Source organism: Diabrotica virgifera, chromosome 1 (assembly GCF_917563875.1).
Source record: "Diabrotica virgifera virgifera chromosome 1, PGI_DIABVI_V3a".
Lineage (NCBI taxonomy): Eukaryota > Metazoa > Arthropoda > Insecta > Coleoptera > Chrysomelidae > Diabrotica > Diabrotica virgifera.
Window position 1 is genome coordinate 216,288,125 of NC_065443.1, and position 22,602 is coordinate 216,310,726.

General features: G+C 33.1%; 1 protein-coding gene across 3 annotated transcripts in view; it reads left to right on the forward strand.

Annotated features, from left to right (window-relative positions):
- LOC126882373 (protein CLEC16A homolog) overlaps nucleotides 1–22,602 on the forward strand; it is a 103,672-nt gene that overhangs the window by 64,857 nt on the left and 16,213 nt on the right. The window contains exons 7-11 of one of the 3 annotated variants that reach the window (XM_050647282.1): nucleotides 5,942–6,281; nucleotides 6,713–6,839; nucleotides 9,639–9,786; nucleotides 15,227–15,343; nucleotides 19,968–20,164. In XM_050647282.1, the coding sequence (XP_050503239.1) occupies nucleotides 5,942–6,281; nucleotides 6,713–6,839; nucleotides 9,639–9,786; nucleotides 15,227–15,343; nucleotides 19,968–20,164 (929 nt within the window). Of the gene's footprint in view, nucleotides 1–5,941; nucleotides 6,282–6,712; nucleotides 6,840–9,638; nucleotides 9,790–15,226; nucleotides 15,344–19,967; nucleotides 20,165–22,602 lie in introns of all 3 variants that reach the window. The other 2 variants (XM_050647284.1, XM_050647278.1) reach the window with 2 other exon arrangements.

The following is a 22,602-nucleotide window of genomic DNA, read 5'->3' on the forward strand; positions in this document are numbered from 1 at the left end:
AAGCAAATGAATAATGCCAAATAACATTTTAATAGTTTAGCTCCGCACCCCTTTTTACTAAGGATATTAAAAGGACCTGCATAATCTATACCAGTCACATCATATGGAAAATTAGGTTTAATTCGATTATTTGGTAGATTTGACATTGGACTTAAAAAGGGTGTAGGATTAAACTTGAAACAAGTCAAACAATTTTTGACAGTTTGTTTTGCTAAGACACGTCCTGCTATAGGCCAGTAACGTTGTCTTACTGATGCAAGCAATAATTGAGGACCTGGATGAAATAGTTGCTTATGTTTATACTCGAAAATTAACTTAGTAAAATAGTGTTTGGATAACAGAAGAATAGGATGTCTAGTATTGAACGATAAATACGTATTGTTGAGTCTTCCACCTACTCGAAGAATTCCTTTATTATCCAAAAATGGAGTTAATGAAGAAAGTCTATTATTTTTTGGAAGTTGCTTGCCCCTTTTGAAAAAGGATAATTCGTCAGCAAATGACTCTAATTGAGCTTGTTTGACGATACTAATATGGGCTTCATCTAATTCTGCAATAGATAAATTACCCGTACGTTTATTAGATTTATTTCTTAAATTGTAAATGAAACGTAAACAATAGGCTGTTATTCTTTGCAGTGTAATAAAATCTGAGTATCTAGTGATTAAATCTGACAATTGTACTGATATAACTTGAAACACTTTAGAAGTCTTTTTCAACTCTGTCAGTTCTGAAGTTTTTAACTTAAAATCCACATTAGGCCATTCTGACTGTGGCAATTGCAAAAACAGTGGTCCGTTCCACCAAATTGTATTGGAAATTAATTTTTCAGGCATAATACCACGAGATGCAATATCTGCTGGGTTACTTGAGCTGTTAACATAATTCCAGGTAAATGTGTTGGACAACGATTGAATTTTGGATACTCGATTAGCAACGAAAACTTGTAATTTACTAGGATCCGTATGAATCCAACTTAGTGCTACCTGAGAATCAGACCACATGAAAATAGGAACATTGACTTGAATGGCTTCTGTTACGGTGTTTATTAGTTGTGCACCTAATAAACAAGCACAGAGTTCTAGTTTCGGAATAGTTACAAGTTTGATTGGTGCAACTTTAGTTTTTGAACACAAGAGATTAATGTGATATTGATTTGAATCATCGATGCTTCGAAGGTAAATGCACGCAGCATATGCAGCTTTTGATGCATCACAAAAACAATGAATATCAAGTAAAGTATTCGAGACAACTTTACGAGGAATAGATATCTGATTAAAAATATTAATATTATTTTGAAATTGTAACCAAGTCTGTTGCAAATCCAAAGGGATTGGAGTGTCCCACGAAATATGAAGAGTCCATAATTGCTGAATGAGCATTTTTGCAATAATAATAGACGGGCTTAACAGACCTAGAGGGTCATATATTTGCGCAATATTCGATAGAATATGTCTTTTAGTAAATGGTTCGTGACTACGTAATTTGTTTATGTTAAAGGTAAACGAATCAGAAGAATTTAGCCACTGGACACCTAATGTTTTACAACTATCGTGATCTCCCAAATTTAATACTGAATTTGAGACATCGGATTCTTGAAAATCTGTAATTACTTGCTGATCATTTGAAATCCATTTTCTCAGAATAAAATGAGCTGATTTGAGCATATTGTAAATAGATTTGCATCTTTCTTGTAGTTCGCTTAGATCATTAGATCCTGTTAATAAATCATCAACATACATATCATTTAAAATTGTGCTAGAAGCTAATGGAAACTTGTCTAAATTGTCTTCAGCTAATGTTCTGATACATTTAATTGCTAAATAAGGTGCTGATCTAGTGCCATATGTGACAGTATTCAGTTGATAAATAGAAAATTCTTCATTATTATTTTCACGCCAAAGAATTTGTTGTAAATATTTATGTTCTGGATGTATGAGTATCTGTCTGTACATTTTAGAAATATCTGCTGATACAACATATTTATAAATTCTGAATCTTAGCAAAATGTTTAAAATATCGTTTTGCACTTTAGGACCTACATGTTGAAGGTCATTAAGAGAATATCCTGATGAGCTCTGGCAGCTTCCATCAAAGACAGTTCTAAGTTTTGTAGTTACACTAGACTCTTTTAATATACCATGATGTGGTAAAAAATAGGAATGTTCTGAATTAATAGAAATTTTACTCATATGACCTAGGTTTTCATATTCATGAATAAATTCAAAATAGAGTTGTTTAAAATAGGAATTGGAGAATTTTGATTCTAATGACTTAAATCTTTTAATAGCTGTTTGCTTTGAATCACCTAATAGACTAGGAGAATATTTTAATGGTAATTTTACCACGAATTGTCCATTCTCATTACGAGATGTGTCTTGTTTAAATAAAGATTCGCAAATGAGATCGTCTTGAGACAGAAATTCATTCTTGGTTTGAACATCCTCTAGTTCCCAAAACTTTTTTAATTGATCATCCTCAGGGATGTGTACTTCAACAAAATTGCATACATATTTATCTGAATTAATTGGAACTGTACCTGTTACAACCCAACCTAAATGAGTATTGATTAGTAATGGAAGATTTTTACCTAATGATATTTTATCTTGCAATATAAGATCCCAAAAAATGTGAGCGCCTAATAACAAGTCAATTTCTTTAGGACAATTGAATTCTGGATCTGCTAAATTAATATTGTGAGGTAATCGAATATTATTCATATCAATAGGATAAGCAGGTAATCTACTTGAAATAACGGGTACTACAAGACATGATATACTAGAATTGAAATCTGAAAATTGTGAAAATATTTTTAATGAACATTTTTTACTAATGTTAGAAGAACGCTGACTAATACCAGTAATTGAACAGTTTGTATCAGTTAATTGTAGTTTTAATTTATTGCAAAAGCGTTCGGTGATTAAATTCATTTGTGCACCGCAATCAAGTAATGCTCGGCACTTATGAAACTTACCATCTTGGTCTTTAATATTACACATAACTGTAGCTAATAAAACTTGACTCTCATTTTTTGCAAAATTTATACTTATTTGCTGTTCTACACCATCATTTCTATGATCAAAAGTACTAGGTGAACTTACTTGATGATTAGTGTCACGAATTGAAACTTCTGCATAATCTTTATGAAGCAACGTGTTATGTTTGTGAGTCTTACAAACAGGACATGGACCAAATTTACAATTTCTCTTATCATGACCACTTAATAAACAATTTTCGCATAATTTAAGTTTTCTAACTTCCCGAAACCTCTCTTCGACTGATAACGCTTTAAAGGTGGGACATTTATAAATTGAATGTTCCTTTCTACAAAAATTACATCGGTTTTTAACCGCAAAGTGCACTAGATTGTTAGATCTGTTATGATACTTATTTGAACTTGAAGACTGTGATTTAGCCGTTTGAGATTCATCCAAACTTTGTAGTATGTCCGTCTTATTTTTTACAAAATTGATAAAATGTTCTAAAGTAGGCAAATCGTTTGCAACCTTAGTTTCTTTCCATTCGCGTATAGTATTTTTCTGGAACTTGTTGATTAAGATATGTATCATAAATGAATCATATAACTTTTCTTTTGGTACGTCTATACCTTCCAAGGAAGTTAAATGTTTGGATATCTCGTCTAACATATTTCGAAAACTAGCATAATTATAATTATCTTTTTGCATCATGGTTAAATTTAGTAATGATTTAAAGTGGCTGTCTATTAAAAACTGTTTTTTATCGAACCTATCGCATAATAAATCCCAGGCTTTCTGAAATGGTTGATCTACGCTCTCTAAACCTTCAATACAACTGGCTGCGTACCCTTGCAAGGAAGCCTTCAAGAAATGAAACTTCTGCCCATCACTAAGGGATGCATTATTCGCAATGGTCGCATTGAAGCTATTTTTGAAACTAACCCAAAATTGAAACTCCCCAGAGAACGTTTGCAATTTTATTCTCGGTAATAGGACATTTTGCAGGGGATCACTCACTGCTTTAAATTCACTAGATTGACCTAATTGACCGTATTGTACGTTATTACTGTTTACCGCTACCGGTCTTAAAATGGTTTTTAAATATGCTTGTGCCGCATAAAATCGATTTTCAAACTCCTCTCTTTCTGAATAGTGCTCCGGTAATTGACCCTCAGAACATTTCTTTTCTATCTCTGTTTGAACTATATCAAAATCATTTAATAAGTTTATATGATTATCATATCTAAATTGAACATCTTGAATATCAAAGTCACCCTTGTCTTTTGTTTTAGTAATGAATTTCTCTAGCAAAGTTAACTTTTGTTTATTTGTTCCACGAAGTCTAACTAAATCTTTTAAATCGTCTACTACTACTACTTCATTTGAGGTCGCCATCTTAGTAAATAAAATTGATAAACTCGACAAATGGGTACTTATAATTTAACTATGGATTATTATTGAAATTAAATATGAAAACACATATATAATTGTACACAAATATCGCAAACAGAAGGTAATATCATTTAACTAGATTGATATTGATAGAATTGCATAAAATCGTTTATAATTATTGTCAAATAAACCAACTAATTATAAAATGATCGGTTAAGAATGAAATATGTAAAAATGGAAGGATCTGACCTTTATTTGCAGTGGTCCTGATGAATAGCTGTCGCTTGTCGCGTACCTTGCTGTACGTACTTCTCTTTCGCTGAATTGGGCCACTGGAAATGACACTAGAACTTGGAACTATTAACTTGGTTAGCGTCTACTAGTTTTTGGCGCTAATATTGCCTCATGCCGGCTAATAGATAATAAATTCGGCTCTTTTGACCAAAATGTTTGGAATTTACTCGTTTCCTGTCGCTGATAATCGAAATAAACACTAGTGGACTGTATGATACTTGTAATTAATTGAAAGAGGTACAAATTACATAAAATACACTTCTTGGTTCGCGTATTCGTCTGTAGTCTGTTTTCTTGTCTTGTCTTAACAACATTAGTTCCCGAATTCTAGTTTTTAGGTGTCACTGAGGCGCGCGCGGTGTTGCCACCGTTGCCATTTTTTATAAAGGTTAAAAGTCCTAACAGGTACCACAATAATGAATTAATCGGAACGTACACAAAAGTTTGGGGGGTTTAAGGGAACAAAATCCCCATAAATTATTTATGGGGTGGACAAATTTCACCATAATTTTGTTTTAAGATGTTCCTGCCATAAAAATGATACATGTCCATTTTCAATAAAAAATCTCTAATAGTTTTCGATATATTGAAAACAATCGATTTTCATTTTGTAACTTCAAAGGGCTGTAACTTTTTTTATGAGCACATTTGTACTAAGGTAAGTTAGGTTCAATCGAACTATTTTTGACCCCAGAATGTGTGGTATAATTTATGACCAATCTTTTCGGGACACCCTGTATAATTATCACCACATACATATAACACAATAATTAAAGAAATTATCTTTAACCAGTCTCTCGCATTTTGTGTAACTCCCATGTTTTCGGCAAGGGGAACTCGATTACCTCGGGGCCTTTACAGGGGCATCCAAAAACACACAACACTTGTTGTGTGTTGACGTAACTATTTTCAAACAAAACGTCATAAAGTTGGACTAGCCCAAATAACGGTTATTTTATAGAGAGGAATTACAAAACAAAAGTAATAAAACACAGAATATTTTAGATTTCGGTAGAAAGCCTCTAAGGGATTATAAAAGAATATTATTTATTTAAGAAGATATTTATAAGAATTAAAAATTTATGTTTTTTTAAGTTTAATAAAATAACGAGAACTGAACGGAATATAATATAACGGTCGTCCTTTTGACACGTTACAACCCAGAGCATTGTAAGTGGTACAATATGCCTTTGTCAGATCTTTAAAGACTGTATGAGTTGACCCAAATCACAAATATATGTGTATACCCAAATTATAGATATGAAATATTATTTTAGGTATAACTTCAGATATCACCGAGCAAGTCCTACGACCGAAAAAATCGTTCATTTCTAAATCCTCGTCAGCATCGAAAGACGTCCGGTACACCTACAACACCTTCTTAGTAGAAAAGATGCTGCAAATAATAATCTTCTCGTGCCAACCGTCTTGTAGAGTACGACTAGTCACCCTAGAACTCGCCTTAAAGCTGTTCATACAACTCACGGTGTGTGATGGCAAGACTGTATTGTCAGAATCTCATAGGAATACAATAGAAACCGCGAGGGTGCAAAGTATGGCGCTGTTAAGGAATTTTTATAAGAGTGAAGAAATTTTTCTCGATATGTTTGAACATGAGTAAGTATTTCCGTATCTATTTTATTGTTATTTTCCTTGAATTACTAATAATTGACAGTGAAGGACAAAATTCTAAGACCTAATATTAAATAAGGTACTTAATGTAAGTTCATTCTTGCGTACTTATTGTAAGATTATTTTCGGAAAACATGTAGATTATTTAGCGGACTTTTTTATTATTAAAAGGAACTGGCCCGGGCCCCTGGGCGGCCGCCCCAAGTGCCCAGTGAATAAACCGGCACTACACTCTTGGATTTAGGCTTCCCATTATATTTCGTGAAATTACACACCATCAAATAAGTATTATGACTCTGAGGGAAGCTATTGAACTGTGGTCTTTAGAAAATGAAAGACGCTCTCAAATACTATCAAACATTTCAGTAAATAAATACATATCAGTAGATAACACAATATTTTTTTGTATTTTTTAGATACTGTGATATGTCAAAAGGTTCTTTAAATGTCGAATGGCTGTGTATGGATAGTGCAATTTTATTGCCTCCAACTGGTACTCCCATGACAGGGATAGATTTTACAAAAAGACTGCCGTGTGGTGAGGTAAGTGAATACTATAATATATTTGCAATAATTGCATTGGCAATATATTTGCATTAAATATATTTTATTATACTGGTTGCCCCCACATTGACTACCATCTTGGAAACTACAACTACTGAGAGAGAGGTGTAGTATAAATAAATTAATGATAAAATAATAGAAACATGTTTTTAGACGGTTTTTCGCAAATAACTCAAAAAGTAAGTACTTTATCGTAAGAAATATTCTGAGCCAAAAATATAGCTTCTAAAAAACTTAAAAAAAGGTGTATGTGTGAAGTCTGCAGACCCAGTAGAAGTATAGTTGTATCTAATGAAAAGTAGGTTCTTATTCGCCAAATTCCAAATCAAATATTGCAACGTGAAATAACCAAAAAATGAAGCACTTTTCTAAATAAACTTATCATAACTTTTTTAAAGTGTAAAAAAGTTTTATTCTTGTTTTTTAAAAAAATTTTAGCATCAAAAGTTAGCAAGTTACGCTCAATATAAAGTTGGTCCCTTTTTTTGGTAGTAAAAACCACCCCCTAATTAGCATCACAAATTAAATTAATCGTTACCGCTTCAAAAGTTACTTTACTTATGTATTGTTTAAATGATCTGCAAATTTCATCGGTTCAGAGTGCATATTTTTGAAAAAATTTGGTTTTAAAGTAAATTTTCTCTTTAACTTCTAAAAATCTAAAAAATCCATTTTTTTTTCAAAATAACTAAAAAATTATTAGTGATACCAAAGATATCAAAGAGTAACAAAATTTAGGTTTTGCTTTTCTGAATATTTTGGATTTTTTGTTTTTCGATAAGACAAAAATTGATGTGTTAGAAAGCTTTATTTTTATTTTTTTTTTATAAAAGTTTCTAGCATCAAAACTAAGCGAGTAAAATCGTGAGAATCTCCCTCTGATTAGTCCCCAAATGAAATTAATCGATACCGCTTTACAGTTACTTTATAGATGCATTCTTTATACGATCTGTAAGTTTGTTTTGGAATTTGACGAATGAGAACCTACTTTTCATTAGCTATAACTCTGATTCTACTGGGTCTACAGTTTTCATACATACACCTTTATAAGCTATATTTTTGCTAAGAATATTTTTTTCAATAAACTACTTACTTTGTGTATTTTGAGTTATTGAATATTTGAGTACATTGAGTTATTTGCGAAAAACCGTCTAAAAAGTGTTTTTTTGTTGAAAAATGAACATATTCACTCTCAAATAACTCGAAAAGTAGGTATTGACTTAGTGAAATATTCCGGACTTAGTTTGAACGTATATTTTTTCAGCCCCGAGAAGGAGTGGTACTCGCCCCCAGGGTAAAAGCACACATTTTTTTTCTTTGACATGTTAGCTATGTGTATGCCAAAAATATCAATCCAAATGGTTCTTTAAAATTCGGAGGTTTTGCAATATTTTACCGTGAGTGAATGGATTATTATTAAATGAAATAAAATACAGACGTATGTACTCGCAATAATTTATTGGTAACTCCCGACGATCGGTTTCGCTCTCTATAATATGCAGAGCATCTTCAGGTCAACGGTTACAAGTAACTAAATGCTACAAATAAAAACCAAAGTTAGAACAATGTCTGGTTATAAAAAGATGCTAAAAAGATCCATAAGATCAAGCAAATATTGAACAATATATATATAATTTTCAAGACAACAGACAAATACATATGTATGTACACATACCGGCAGTAACAAACGCCCTCATGTCCACAAACACATGCAAATGTATGCAGTCTGTGATTATGCAATGTTAACGTGTTGTACTTACATTCCGCTACAAGGAGCTCCTTGTATAGTCTTCAATAACATGATTTATTGCTCAAATTATGCTAATGGGGATATGATGGAATAGATGGAAAATGTTGTATAGGTTAACAAGTATATGGAAAAGTTCTTGAGGGTAGAGAGATAAGTGGCGAGAGACAGCCAACAAATCTATGTTTGTTATTTTGTTTATGAGATAGATTAAAAGTGGATGTCATATATTTAATTTTAACATGTAACGGTTTTAAGTTTTATCTATATTTATTAAAAGATTTCTATTTATTTATGTGTTGGTGATTGTAAGGCTTACAACGTTTGGATCAAAAGAAGTTAATATCTGAGATTGGTGTTAACTCTGGTGAGTTAACCACTTTTACATGTTAAAATTAAATATATGACATCTACTTTTAATCTATTTCACAAACAAAGTAACAAACATAGATTTGTTGGCTGTCTCTCGCCACTTATCTCTCTACCCTCAAGAACTTCATATACTTGTTAACCTATACAATATTTTCCGTCTATCCCATCATATCCCCATTAGCATAATTTGAACAATAAATCATGTTATTGAAGACTATAGAAAGAGCCCCTTGTAGCGGAATGTAAGTACAACACGTTAACATTGCATAATCACAGACTGCATACATTTGCATGTGTTTGTGGACATGAGGGCGTTTGTTACTGCCGGTATGTGTACATACATATGTATTTGTCTGTTGTCTTGAAAATTTTATATACATACATATTGTTCAATATTGGCTTGACCTCATGGATCTTTTTAGCATCTTTTTATAACCAGACATTGTTCTAACTCTGGTTTTTATTTGTAGCATTTAGTTACTTGTAACCGTTGACCTGAAGATGCTCTGCATATTATATAGAGCGAAACCGGTCGTTGGGAGTTAACAATAAATGATTGCGAGTCGTCTGTCTTTTACTCCATTCAAAATGAACTCGCGTATGCAACCCATTCAACATTTGGATTATTATTCATTTATTTGTTTTTCTTTTACTTTTAGGTAGAGCGAGCCAGAAGGGCTATACGAGTCTATTTTCTCGTACGTAACTTGGTGCTAACGTTAAACGGAGAAGTGGAATCCCAACTGCCGTTGACTAATCCACAGAGCTGCGTCCAAATCGATCAAGCGCTGGACCTGAGTATAACTCGTTGTGTGTCATAGTCACGTGATTTACACAATCACTAGTCTATTTGTTGTTGGTGGTCGTTATTCTTTTTGTTCGTTTTGCATTTTCGTTGTCGTTTTATTATTGTTTGTTGTTTGCTTGCGCTTGTTTTCATTTGCTTTTGCCAATGTTCTGTGTGGAATGCGGAAGACATAGAAGACCCTAAAATATGGTAAAAGGATTTACTGGTATATTGCTATGTATTTCTTAATTATCAAAAATACGCATGTTATTAATGTTATATTGATGTACATATATATAATGTTATACTGATGATTCTCATTGTTAATTACTTTATAATATGTAAATTTTTCTTTGTTACTTTATCTATATTTCTTTTGAGCCATACACCCAAGTACTTTGGTTTATTGGTTTATTTTTTTTTTCTGGATTAGAGTTAAAAACAAACACAGTATCAAGATAGTTGGAAATTGATAGTATCGATGTATAAAAGGGAAGATATCGCCAGTTGCAAAAATTGCACATATCAAGAAGGTCTAGGACAATATAACGAATCAATATTGAATACACCAGCTAATCATATAAAAGCAAATGTAGTGATAGCTTATAGAAACATAAATAAAAAGAAGGAAATATGGTGCAAATAGGATTAAGAGACCATAGGTGTTTTACATACTTTGTTGTGTACTAGTTTTGTAGCATTAAAAAGTTTGATATACTTTTTCAAGATACAGAACTTTCTTGACGATTACTAATCCAAAATTTAGATTCCTCCTTTTTAGTCTTAGTGGATTGTCTTACGAAAGACAGAGAATAAAATAATAAATTATAGGCAAACAAGAAGATCAAGTAAAGAAATAATAAGACTATAATACCTCAAAAATAAGTTAGATTAGTCCTCATTTGGGATCCATTCTTCGAGGCAGCTCTAAAAGTGTCATGAATGAAAATTGTTTCACCACCTCTAACTTCACTCGCCAATAGCAGTCGTATATTACTTGCTTCCCAATCCAGTCATCCAGTGATATTACTATTTCAGACGAAGTAAAATGCCCATATATAAATCGTGGAAGAGACCAGTGCTAGCTGGTAAAGCCAAAATAAGAACTCTAGCATCAATAACAAAATACTATTTACAACAACACAGAGGAAGATGTGAAAGAGCAAAATCTGCAAAAGAAAATTTTGTTTGTTCTTTTAATAGTAAAGTCTTTTTTCTTTAAAGATAGTAAATAATTTAAGTCTGTTAATTATTTAGGACACCATATATTATTTAGGACAAAATTAGAAAAAATTAACCGTGACAATATAGAGGCAGATAACAATGATAAAATAGCATCAACAACATACAAGTAGTACCTAAGAAAAGGATACTGCTTTAGAAACAACCAAAACAACTTTTGGTTCCAAAAATGTTCAGTATAAATGGGATATTGCTATCTATACAGGTCCAAGCAATGGTAGTCAATATACCTGGTAGAAAGAAAATAATAAATGTATATTAAAAATGAATAAATCTTAAGCTTTTGACGTTTATATTCAATCCTATACTGATGTAGAAGGTATTAAATACTTTTGAGATAAACAAAAAAGTAACAGTTTCCAAAAAATCATTAAAAACGATTTTATCGCAGGATATCAGTTTAATTACGGATTCGTATATAATACAAAACGTGAATTAAAAAGGATGATACACTAGAGGATACAAGTAAAAAGGTTAAGGTAAAACAAAAAGCTTGAGAGCCTAAACTAGAAGTCAAACAATTAGGAATGCACGTCTATATTTAATTACCCACCGGTACAAACTTGACGGTAACAAATTCAACAAATGTTTCCTCATATATTAGTTTTTTCGCTACCGTCAAGTTTAACAAACAAGCGCTGTTGCCAAATAAAAAACATAACCAAAGGAGCTACCGGCTACACTGTTTCTCTTTGGCTTTAAAGTGTGAAACAAAGATGACTATATGTACTATAAGTGTCAAACTGACATTGTTGTATAGAAGGTTATGTAAGATTTTTGTTCGTTTATTATTTTTCTTCTTCTTTTATGGCCTTTGGGAGCTGTGCCCATTTAGCCAACATTTCTTAAAATTAACGCCTAACTAAACCTACCATACAGTAAGACAAACCTAATCGACCAATCAAGGACAGGGAAAGGAAAGTTGGTTAAAAAATAAACTGTCGTTATAATATAAACTAAATAAATTAATTTGAAAACAATAATTTGACATTATATTAACCTCCAATATTATGACATACGTCAGTTACCATTTACAGTCCCACCAAATATAATAATGATGTCATAAAAACTCGTCACTAATTCGACCCAATGAAATGCTCGCTGTAATAGGAATGGCATGTCAAAAAATCTGATTATTCCCTATATATTTTTTCAAATTTAGAATATGGCAACAAGGGGAAAATTGCGTGCATTCCTTATTGTTTGACTTTTCCTATAACATGTCTAAGAGCTAGGAGCGGATTTTGTCCGTGATAAGTAATATGAAAAAACTACACGGGGATATGTTAAATTAGTTGTGTACATGGCTTTCCCCAACGGCCGGAAACCAGAGTGGGGGACGAGGGTAGTTATAAGGGGTCAAAGTCGCAGTTTTTATTTTTATTTTTTGTGACGCTCATGATCAAGATAGTGCACCAAAATTTGGGAATAAGTAGGTCATGACGTAACTAAGTAAAATCTCTAGGGGCGCAACGCTGCGGGGCCGACAAAGGAGAGGGGGTAGGGGTGAATATAAAAAATAAAAGGGGTTTTTTGCGACGTTCATGATTGAGATAGTGCACCAAAATTTGGGAATAAGTAGACCATGACATAACTAAGTAAAATCCCCAGAGCCGGAAACCAGAGTGGGGGACGAGGGTAGTTATAAGGGGTCAAAATCGCGGTTTTTATTTTTTTTGTGACGCCCATGATCGACATAGTGCACCAAAATTTGGGAATAAGTAGGTCATGACGTAACAAAGTAAAATCTCCAGGGGCGGAACGCTGCGTGGCCGACAAACGAGTGGGGCAGGGGTGAATGTAAAAAAATATAAGGGTTTTTTTGCGACGTTCGTGATTGAGACAGTGCACCAAAATTTGGGAATAAGTAGACCTTGACATAACTAAGTAAAATCCCCAGAGGCGGAAACCAGAATGGGGACCGAGGGTAGTTATAAGGGGTAAAAGTCGCGGTTTTTATTTTTTTTTTTGTGACGCTCATGATGGAGATAGTGCACCAAAATTTGGGAGTAAGTAGGTCATGACGTAACTAAGTAAAATCTCCAGGGGCGGAACGATGCTTGGGGTACAAAGGAGTGGTAGACAGGGGTGAGTATAAAAATATAAGGGGATTTTTGCGACGTTCGTTATTGAGATAGTGCACCAAAATTTGGGAATAAGTAGATCATGACATTACTAAATAAAATCTCCAGGGGCGGAACGCTGCGTGGGGGACAAATGTTGTGCTGCATCACAAAAAAATAATACAAACTGCGATTTACCCCTTAAAACTACCCTCATCCCCAACTCTCGTTTCCGCCCCTGGAGGTTTTGCTTAGTTACTTCATGATCTACTTACTCCCAAATTTTGGTTCACTATCTCAATCACGAACATCGCCGCAAAAAACCCCTTATATTTTTTATATTCACCCCTACCCCCATCACTTTAACGGCCACGCAGCGGTCCTCCCCTGGAGATTTTACTTAGTTACGTCATGACCTACTTATTCCCAAATTTTGGTCCACTATCTCGATTATGAGCGTCACAAAAAAAATAAAAACCGCGACTTTGACCCTTCATAACTACCCTCGTCCCCAACTCTGGTTTCCGGCTCTGGGGATTTTACTTAATTATGTCATGGTCTACTTATTCCCAAATTTTGGTGCACTATCTCAATCATGAACGTCGCAAAAAACCCTTTATATTTTTTATATTCACCCCTACCCCCACCCCTTTGTTGACCACGCAGCGTTCCGCCTCTAGAGATTTTACTCAGTTACGTCATGACCTACTTATTCCCAAATTTTGGTGCACTATGTCGATCATGAACGTCACAAAAAAAATAATAAAAACCGCGACTTTGACCCCTTATAAACGCTCGTCCCCCACTCTGGTTTCCGGCCGTTGGGGAAAGTCATGTACACAACTAATTCAATATATCCCCGTATACTTTTTCCATATTAGTTATCACGCACAAAATCCGCTTCTATCTCTCCGACTAATAGTTTCAACTGGAACAGTAAAAAAATACTAATGTAATCAATGTGTTTCCAATTTATCCACTAATAATTCAAAAATTCAACGAGTAAATTTAAGAAACATCAAGAATAAGTGTTTGGATACCAGAAAAGAAAGTAGGGGAAACAGCCAAAGATGAAAAAGTAGTAATTGTGAAGAACTTGATCCTAAAATATTTAAAATCGATGTAGAAATTTTAGTTTCCACATAATCTACGGGAGATGTAATCGAAATATAGCGAATATAGAAAGGTGCAGATATATGATAGACATCCTGAAAGAGTAGCTCAATATGACAATTACAGATTAAGCAGAAAAAATATAGTCGGTTTGCTGAACTTTGAGATATTTTTTGGCAATATCATTGTTGGAAACAATATACAAAAATGTCTACCACATCATATTAATAGCTAAAATAAACAGCCTGTTTCAGACTTGGTTAACAGAAAATTTCTGAAAAAAGAAGGATAATCATGAATAATGAAAATTTATATTCATTAATTCCTTTATTAAAAACTTTCTATGTGTTAATACTAATCTACTAATAACTAAAAGAATAAAAAATAAACATTTAAAGATTTGTGTTTAATTGTTTAAGGTACATATTTACTATTTTAATTGGGAATAAGCCACAATATTAGTTAGAAATTAAATTTATTTGACGTTTCGACTTCCACTTAGGAAATCATTATCAAAAAATGGAAAATGAAATTTCCAAAGTGGAAGTCGAAACGTCAAATAAATTTAAAGTTGCAAAGTTTTTCGAATAATGTTTTGTGTGTTAAAACCCACTTATTAACTATTTTTCTGGTAGTATTTTCTAGAAAAACTTACAATATGTTGGAGGAAACATGTGAGAGAAGACATGAGAAATATGGAGATTAGAAATACGGAAAATATAGTGAAAGTTAAGTGAATTTAAGAAAACAGCGATAAACACAAAAACACCTGAAAAACTAAAAATTATGGTAATTGCCCCAGATAAAATACAACATAAATGAAAACCAAAACCACTACAGGTTCCACTTGGGCTTACATGTTTGCATATGCATATTAACCATTTATATAATACTTCCATTTAACTGCTTTGCTTCGCATTTTGTAACATATTAAATAACTTTGCTCGCTCACTATCGTTGATTGTCCAAATACTAGTGATTGTATAAGTCTCGTGGTCCATAAACTAAAGAAAACCCCTCATGAAATGGCATATTTTTCTAGACAATTCTGATCTGATTGCCTGCACGGTGATGTACAAGGACGGTACAAAAATGAGGCGATTTTTAGTGATCGACATTTTACAGTTGATACTTGTAGAGCCAGACACTAAGAGACTAGGTAAGTCATCAAAACTTTTAATGTTAGTATGTTTAAAAAAATAAAAATAGTTTGTTAGACACCGTGAAGATATGTACGTGCAAAATCGAGTCTTTCAAAAAAGTTTTCTGTGACTGGCGCGGGAAAAATGATACGGGGAGAGGTCCTATATACAATATATATGTAATATATAATTGATGTGTAGAACGTGCGGGTTTATTAATTACAATGCAACAACAGTATGTTGCAAGTTTGTCTGACCATCAGCAGCAAGCCATAAGCAGGAACGAACCTAAGACCTTAAATATTGATTTTAGAAAAAAAAATGAAAGATATCAAAATTATATAAAATATAATTCTCTCCATTTTTTTATATACAGTGAGGACGTTTGAGTTGGAATAAATTCATTATCTCGAGAATGAGTGAATTTAGAGAAAAATCCTGAGACAGGCCGATTTTTATTTTTAAATTGTGGCTTTTTGGCATATATCATACTAGTGACACCATCCATCTGGGTGTGATGACGTAATCGATGATTTTTTTAAATGAGAGTATGGGTTGTGTGCTAGCTTATTTGAAAGGTTATTCAATTCTCTATTTAGAGATATAAACAATGACCTAATTATTTATACAGGGTGGCCAAAAAATATTTTTTTTGATCAAGTATATTCAAATGGGAAATAAGCCACAATTTTACCTAAAAATGATTTTATTAACGTTTCGACGCCCAAGTCGGGTGTCGTTGTCAAAATACAAAATAATACTAAATAAACAAAAATGTTGTTGCCTAGTAAAAAATTCTTCTAATAATTTATTTAATCTGACTCATTTATATCGGCAATTCAGACACGTATTATACATTTTAAAGTAGACGACTTTAAAATGATATTGCCAATATTGATGAGTTGCGTTCCTGGGACGACTTTACTAAAAGATAGTTCATTCGATTACATGAAATCAATCCCAACTCAAGAATATCCGCCACAAAAAATCATAGCATGTGATCTGTCTTTAAAAAGACAACCAAATGCAACGGTGGTACTGAAATTCTCGCGTTAGAGATTCCACAGTAAATCACGAGGGAAAACCAAAAAAAACCTCGTGATACTATCCCGACATCGTAAGTATTTGGGTTTACATTTAGTTTACTCTCAAAACTAATACCAAATTCTGACTTGATATTTTAAAATATCAAGTCAGAATTTGGTATTTGGGTTTACATTTAGTTTACTCTCAAAACTAATACCAAATTCTGACTTGATATTTAATACTTACGATGTCGGGATAGTATCACGAGGTTTTTCCTGGTTTTTCCTCGTGATTTACTGTGGAATCTCTAACGCGAGAATTTCAGTACCACCGTTGCATTTGGTTGTCTTTTTAAAGACAGATCACATGCTATGATTTTTTGTGGCGGATATTCTTGAGTTGGGATTGATTTCATGTAATCAAATGAACTATCGTTTAGTAAAGTCGTCCCAGGAACGCAACTCATCAATATTGGCAATATCATTTTACAGTCGTCTACTTTAAAATGTATAATACGTGTCTGAATTGCCGATATAAATGAGTCAGATTAAATAAATTATTAGAAGAATTTTTTACTAAGCAACAACATTTTTGTTTATTTAGTATTATTTTGTATTTTGACAACGACACCCGACTTGGGCGTCGAAACGTTAATAAAATCATTTTTAGGTAAAATTGTGGCTTATTTCCCATTTGAATATACTTGATTATAAAAATGCCACAAGAAAATAGCTTCAGAACAATATTTTTTTTTGATTAAATTAAATGACACAAAAAGAAGAATGTGAGCAATTTATTTAATTCAAAAAACATTTGACTGCTGTCAGGAAACAGGTAAAAATGTTTATTTCACAAATAAACATAGTAGTCCTGTCGCCAGGGGGGGTACAACGGCCTCGTTAATTCAGATGGACTTACTCAAGTTTTTTTTATGTATTTTGACCCGTAGAACACGAATTTTTTGGGTAACAGTTGATCCGGATGTCGATAAGATTGTTATAGACCAAGAACTTGAGGAATCAAATAACAGCGATTTTTGGCAAAACAAAACAATATTTTGTATTTTTTGGGCCATTTTAAGTAAAAAATATTTCTACAAGTTTTTTCGTAGGATGCACAGTTTTCGAGATAAACGCGGTTGAACTTTAAAAAAATCGAAAAATTGCAATTTTTGAACCCGAATAACTTTTGATTAAAAAATAAAATAGCAAGTCTGCTTACCGCATTTGAAAGTTTAAGTCAAATTATATCGGTTTTGATTATTTGCATTGGTAAAAATTTATTTTTTTATTGTTTAACAAAGCTATAAACACGTAGGGTTTCCCGTGCTTTTACATGCGTTTTAACGCATGTAACGTAGAAATAGTCTTGATTGCACTAGTACCTATTCTACCTACTCGTTCGATTTTAAATGAGAAATCATAGAAACATCACTCACGCACTAGTGGTTTGTAGCTTTGTTTAACAATAACACAATAAATTTTTAGCAATGCAAATAATCAAAACCGACATAATTTGACTTGAACTTTCAAAGGCGCTAAGCAGAATTGCTATTTTATTTTTTAATCAAAAGTTATTCGGGTTTAAAAATTGCAGTTTTTCGATTTTTTGAAAGTTCAACCGCGTTTATCTCGAAAACTGTGCATCCTACTAAAAAACTTGTAGAAATATTTTTTGCTTAAAATGACCCAAAAAATACAAAATATTGTTTTGTTTTGCCAAAAATCGCTGTTATTTGATTCCTCAAGTTCTTGGTCTATAACAATCTTATCGACATCCGGATCAACTGTTACCCAAAAAATTCGTGTTCTACGGGTCAAAATACATAAAAAAAACTTGGGTAAGTCCATCTGAATTAACGAGGCCGTTGTACCCCCCCTGGCGACAGGACTATAGCTTTTCGCTTAAATTCAATGTTCAAACTTCTAAGAGACAGGTGGGTGGCAGCTTTAACATTGAATTTAAGCGAAAACAATATTTATTTGTCAAATAAATAGTTTTTTCTGTTTTCTGACAGCACTAAAATGAATTTTGAATTAAATGAATTTGCCTATGTACATTCTTCTCTTTATCTCAATTAATTTAATTAAAAATTAATGTTTTTGGACACCCTGTATAAATAATTATGTTAACGTTTATATTACTGAATCGAGAATTAAATAACCTTTCAAGTGAGCTGTCATACAACCCCTACTCTCGCTTAAAAAAATCATCGATTACGTCATCACGCCCAGATGGATGACGTCACTAGTATTAAATATATGCCAAAAAGTCCTAATTTAAAAATCGACCTGTCTCAGGATTTCTCTTCAAATTCACCCATTCTTGAGATAATTAATTTATTCCAACTCAAACGTCCTCACTGTATAGTTAATAATAAGCGAGATAATTCAATAATTATGCGTCTCCCCCCCCCTTCCGTCTTAACTAGGAAAATATTGATCGCACGAAAAATTTGTAAAAAAGAAATTGTAGAAAATCCCGTTTGCAACAATTTCAGTCCGTATTATTCTGGTCGAAAAGTTAAAAATGGCGGAGATTTTGAGCAAAAACGGTTATCTTTTAAATTCAAAAAGGCGCGCGTCGTCTAACGCAAAGGCGAATTCAGCCGCCATTTTAAATTTATACTACTATTGACCCCGCTCTAAAGGAAAGGTTAGGGTTAGATTAATTCAATTTGGGGGTAGCTCGCCATGCAAGAACAAATGCCATCCCTGCTTGACTATTCAGACAATTTTTTTTATTATATTACTTTCAGATGCTGTCACCTCTAACTCCACCGCAGGTAGTGCGGCGAGTGACGCCCATTTTGCTGACTATCGAACTATTCAACTGCTACAAATAAAAATTATTCGGTATAAAGCTCCTACTGTAACACAACGCTAGCTCCCGTACTATTTAATGAGAGATCGAAAATCGTTGTCCATATGCGTCATTTTTTAAAACACGTCAACTTTATGCACCTGTCAAAAATATAGATACTAATGACCGCATCGCGCTAAAACAATTTTTTAAATTACGTTATGTACAGCAATACCTTGGTAGTTGTTGCAGTTTATAATATGTCATTGCCATTTTCTATCACTTTTCAGACATTGTGTCTCCTTCCCCTTTTAACTCTTGGATCGTATCCTCTAATACAACGGTTCTAAATCTGTGGTACATGTACCACTAGTGGTACATATCATTATTTGCGGTAGTACACAAAACGCAAAAACGACCAAAATCAGCACCACTATTATAGTTAATTAGATTACTTAGCTAGATAGGTATTTCAGTTAGGTGGTACCAAAAATAATAAAAAGCATTTTGTGGTACATGACTCATAAAGATTGAAAGCCACTGCTCTTATAAGTTTAATATTCCATTAGACTTGTACTTTTTCTATTTCTGGATAACTAACTTACGATCGATAAATACTTCCTAGTAAATCTGAATACAAGTTTTTAATGGTCGTACAATGTTGAAATACTGTACTTGTGAAAAATTTGTTGACACTTAAAGAACTGTTGAAAACTTCCGTTTTTAGATTTGTATTTTTCTGTTTTGGTTTCTGGCCTTGGTTTAGAACCTTTAGCCATGATTTGTATTGTAATTATATATGTATTGTTTTAGGTTGGGGAGTGGCCAAACTAGTGGGGTTTTTACAAGACATAGAAGTTACTGGAGACAAAGATGATTCTAGGTGCTTACACATTACAATACACAGGCCAATATCGGGTGCTAGTACGAACAGAGTACCGCTTCTCAATGCCAAATTCTTATTTGACGATAATATTAGATGTATGGCTGCCAAACAACGACTTACCAAGGTAATTACAGATACTCAACAACTAATTTAAGTATGGATAAATTTAAAAAATCCACAAGGAAAAGAAAGAATTTTCCTGTAGTTGGCTGTATACCATTAATCACAAAAATTTTATTGAAAAAATCCTTTGTAAAAGGTATAATAGTCTAAGAGCTAGTGAACCCTCCGACTAACGGTCGTCCTGTAAGGCTAGAAATTTTTCTAGTGATAATTCATAGCACACCAAGGCTAAAAACCATGACCTGGCAGGCCTCAGTGGTGCACGTGTATCTACCAGGTGGATCGAAAAGTGCAAATTTAGGGGGTAAAATAAACTTTCTCCTGTAAGGTTTAAATTTAAGTATGTCTTTGAGTAAGTCATTCAGAAGAAATGTGTACAATGACAGGCGATTCTGAAGAGCATAAGACCTTGCCAGGCGAGGGGAAAGATTAGGGGTTTTTCCTAAAATTATTCTTTTTTCATCGAACAAATTTTTTTAGGCTTTTTGAATCATTCCAAACAGAAAACGTCTTTAGTGATTTTTCTCTTAAGTTAATAGTTTTTGTTATATAAGCGATTGAAAATTTTGAAAATTGCGAAATCGGCCATTTTTAACCCTAAATCGGACACTTTTCTAAAAATTTCAATGTTGCCAAGATACGTAGATATTCTTTAAACATTGATTAATGAAATCCCGAAGAGTTTTTTGCAATAAAATATCGAAAACCCCTTTGTTTTTTTAATTGCTAATCAAGCAGGTGCGACACTGTAGTATAAGTGAGGACGTTTGAGTTTGCATAAATTCATTATCTCGAGAATGGACAAATTTCAAGAGAAATCCTCAGACAGGTCGATTTTTATTTTTAAATTAGGACTTTTTGGCATATATATAATACTAGTGACGTCATCCATCTGAGCGTGATGACGTAATCGATGATTTTTTTAAATGAGAGTAGGGGTTGTGTGATAGCTCATTTGAAAGGTTATTGAATTTTCTATTCACTAACATAAACATTATTAAAAAACATATATTAAAAAGAAAATTATACAGTATGGTATGCTGGAGAAGAAAAACAAGGATATGGAGGAACTGCTTTTATTGTGTTAGGGGAAATGAGGCATAAAGTTATGGAATTTAAACCCATAAGTCAAAGATTATCATACATAAGAGTAAACAGCAAACCGAACAAGTTGTCCATAATAAATGTCTATGCACCCACAGAAAACAGTGATGACTTAATAAAACAACAGTTCTATGAAACACTAGAAGAAAATGCCGAAAAAATCCCGGGAGAAGATATATTAATTATTATAGGCGATTTCAACGTACAAATAGGTAAAGAAAAATGCTTTAGGGAGGTTGCAGGGGAAAACTCATTACGTAGCACAACAAACAATAATGGAGAAAGATTATGTAATTTAGCAGCGGCATTAAACATGGACATAAGTAGCACGAGATATAAACACAAAAACATACACAAGATAACATGGATGAGACCAGGCAGTCTGGAGGGGAATCAAATAGACCATGTACTTATTAAAAAGTCACACAAACAGTCGATAAATGACGTGAGATCTCACAGAGGGGCAAACATCGATTCGGACCATATGCTAGTGATTGCAAAATGTAAAATAAAAACAACAAAGAATGAAAGACGAAAAGCACAGGGAAGATGGGACGTAGATAAATTGAAAGATAAAGGAGTAAAAAGAAGATTTGTAAAAGAAGTAAATGTAGAGATGCAGTTCAAGGAGGAACAAGAAATGGAGGAGCAGTGGAAAAAAATCAAACAAGGAATAAACACTGCAGCAGAGAAAGTAGTTGGAAAAATGCAAAAAGAAAGAAGAAACAATTGGTTTGACGAAGAGTGCAAACTAGCAGTGGACGAAAAGAATAAAACAAGATTGAAATGGCTAAGCACAGGTAAAGAAGAGGAACGAGAAAAATACCAAGATCAAAGGAAAAAGACAAAGAAATTGTTTAAATCAAAGAAAAATAAAAAAGTAGACGAAATTATGAACGAGATCGAAACAGAAAATAAGAGACACAATTCAAAACCACTGTACCAATACTTAAAGCTAGGTAGTAGAAAACGGACAGCTAATGTAGCCATAGAAGCAGAAACATGGCAGAAGTATTTCGAAGAAATGTATCAAGAAACGGATGTAGAAGAAGAAAGAGAAACAATAATGAACCCGGAACAAGGTGAAGAAGAAGAATTGACCTATACAGAAGTAAAAGATACAATATGCAAACTGAAAAACGGGAAAACAGCGGGAGACGACGGAATATGTGCAGAACTTATAAAATACGGGGGTGAAGCACTATACAGAAAGATTTATGAACTAATACAGAATATATGGAATAAGGAAACAATGCCCGAAGAATGGAAGACAGGAATTATTGTGACAATCCCAAAACAAGGAGACCACAGGATATGTAAAAACTACCGAGCAAT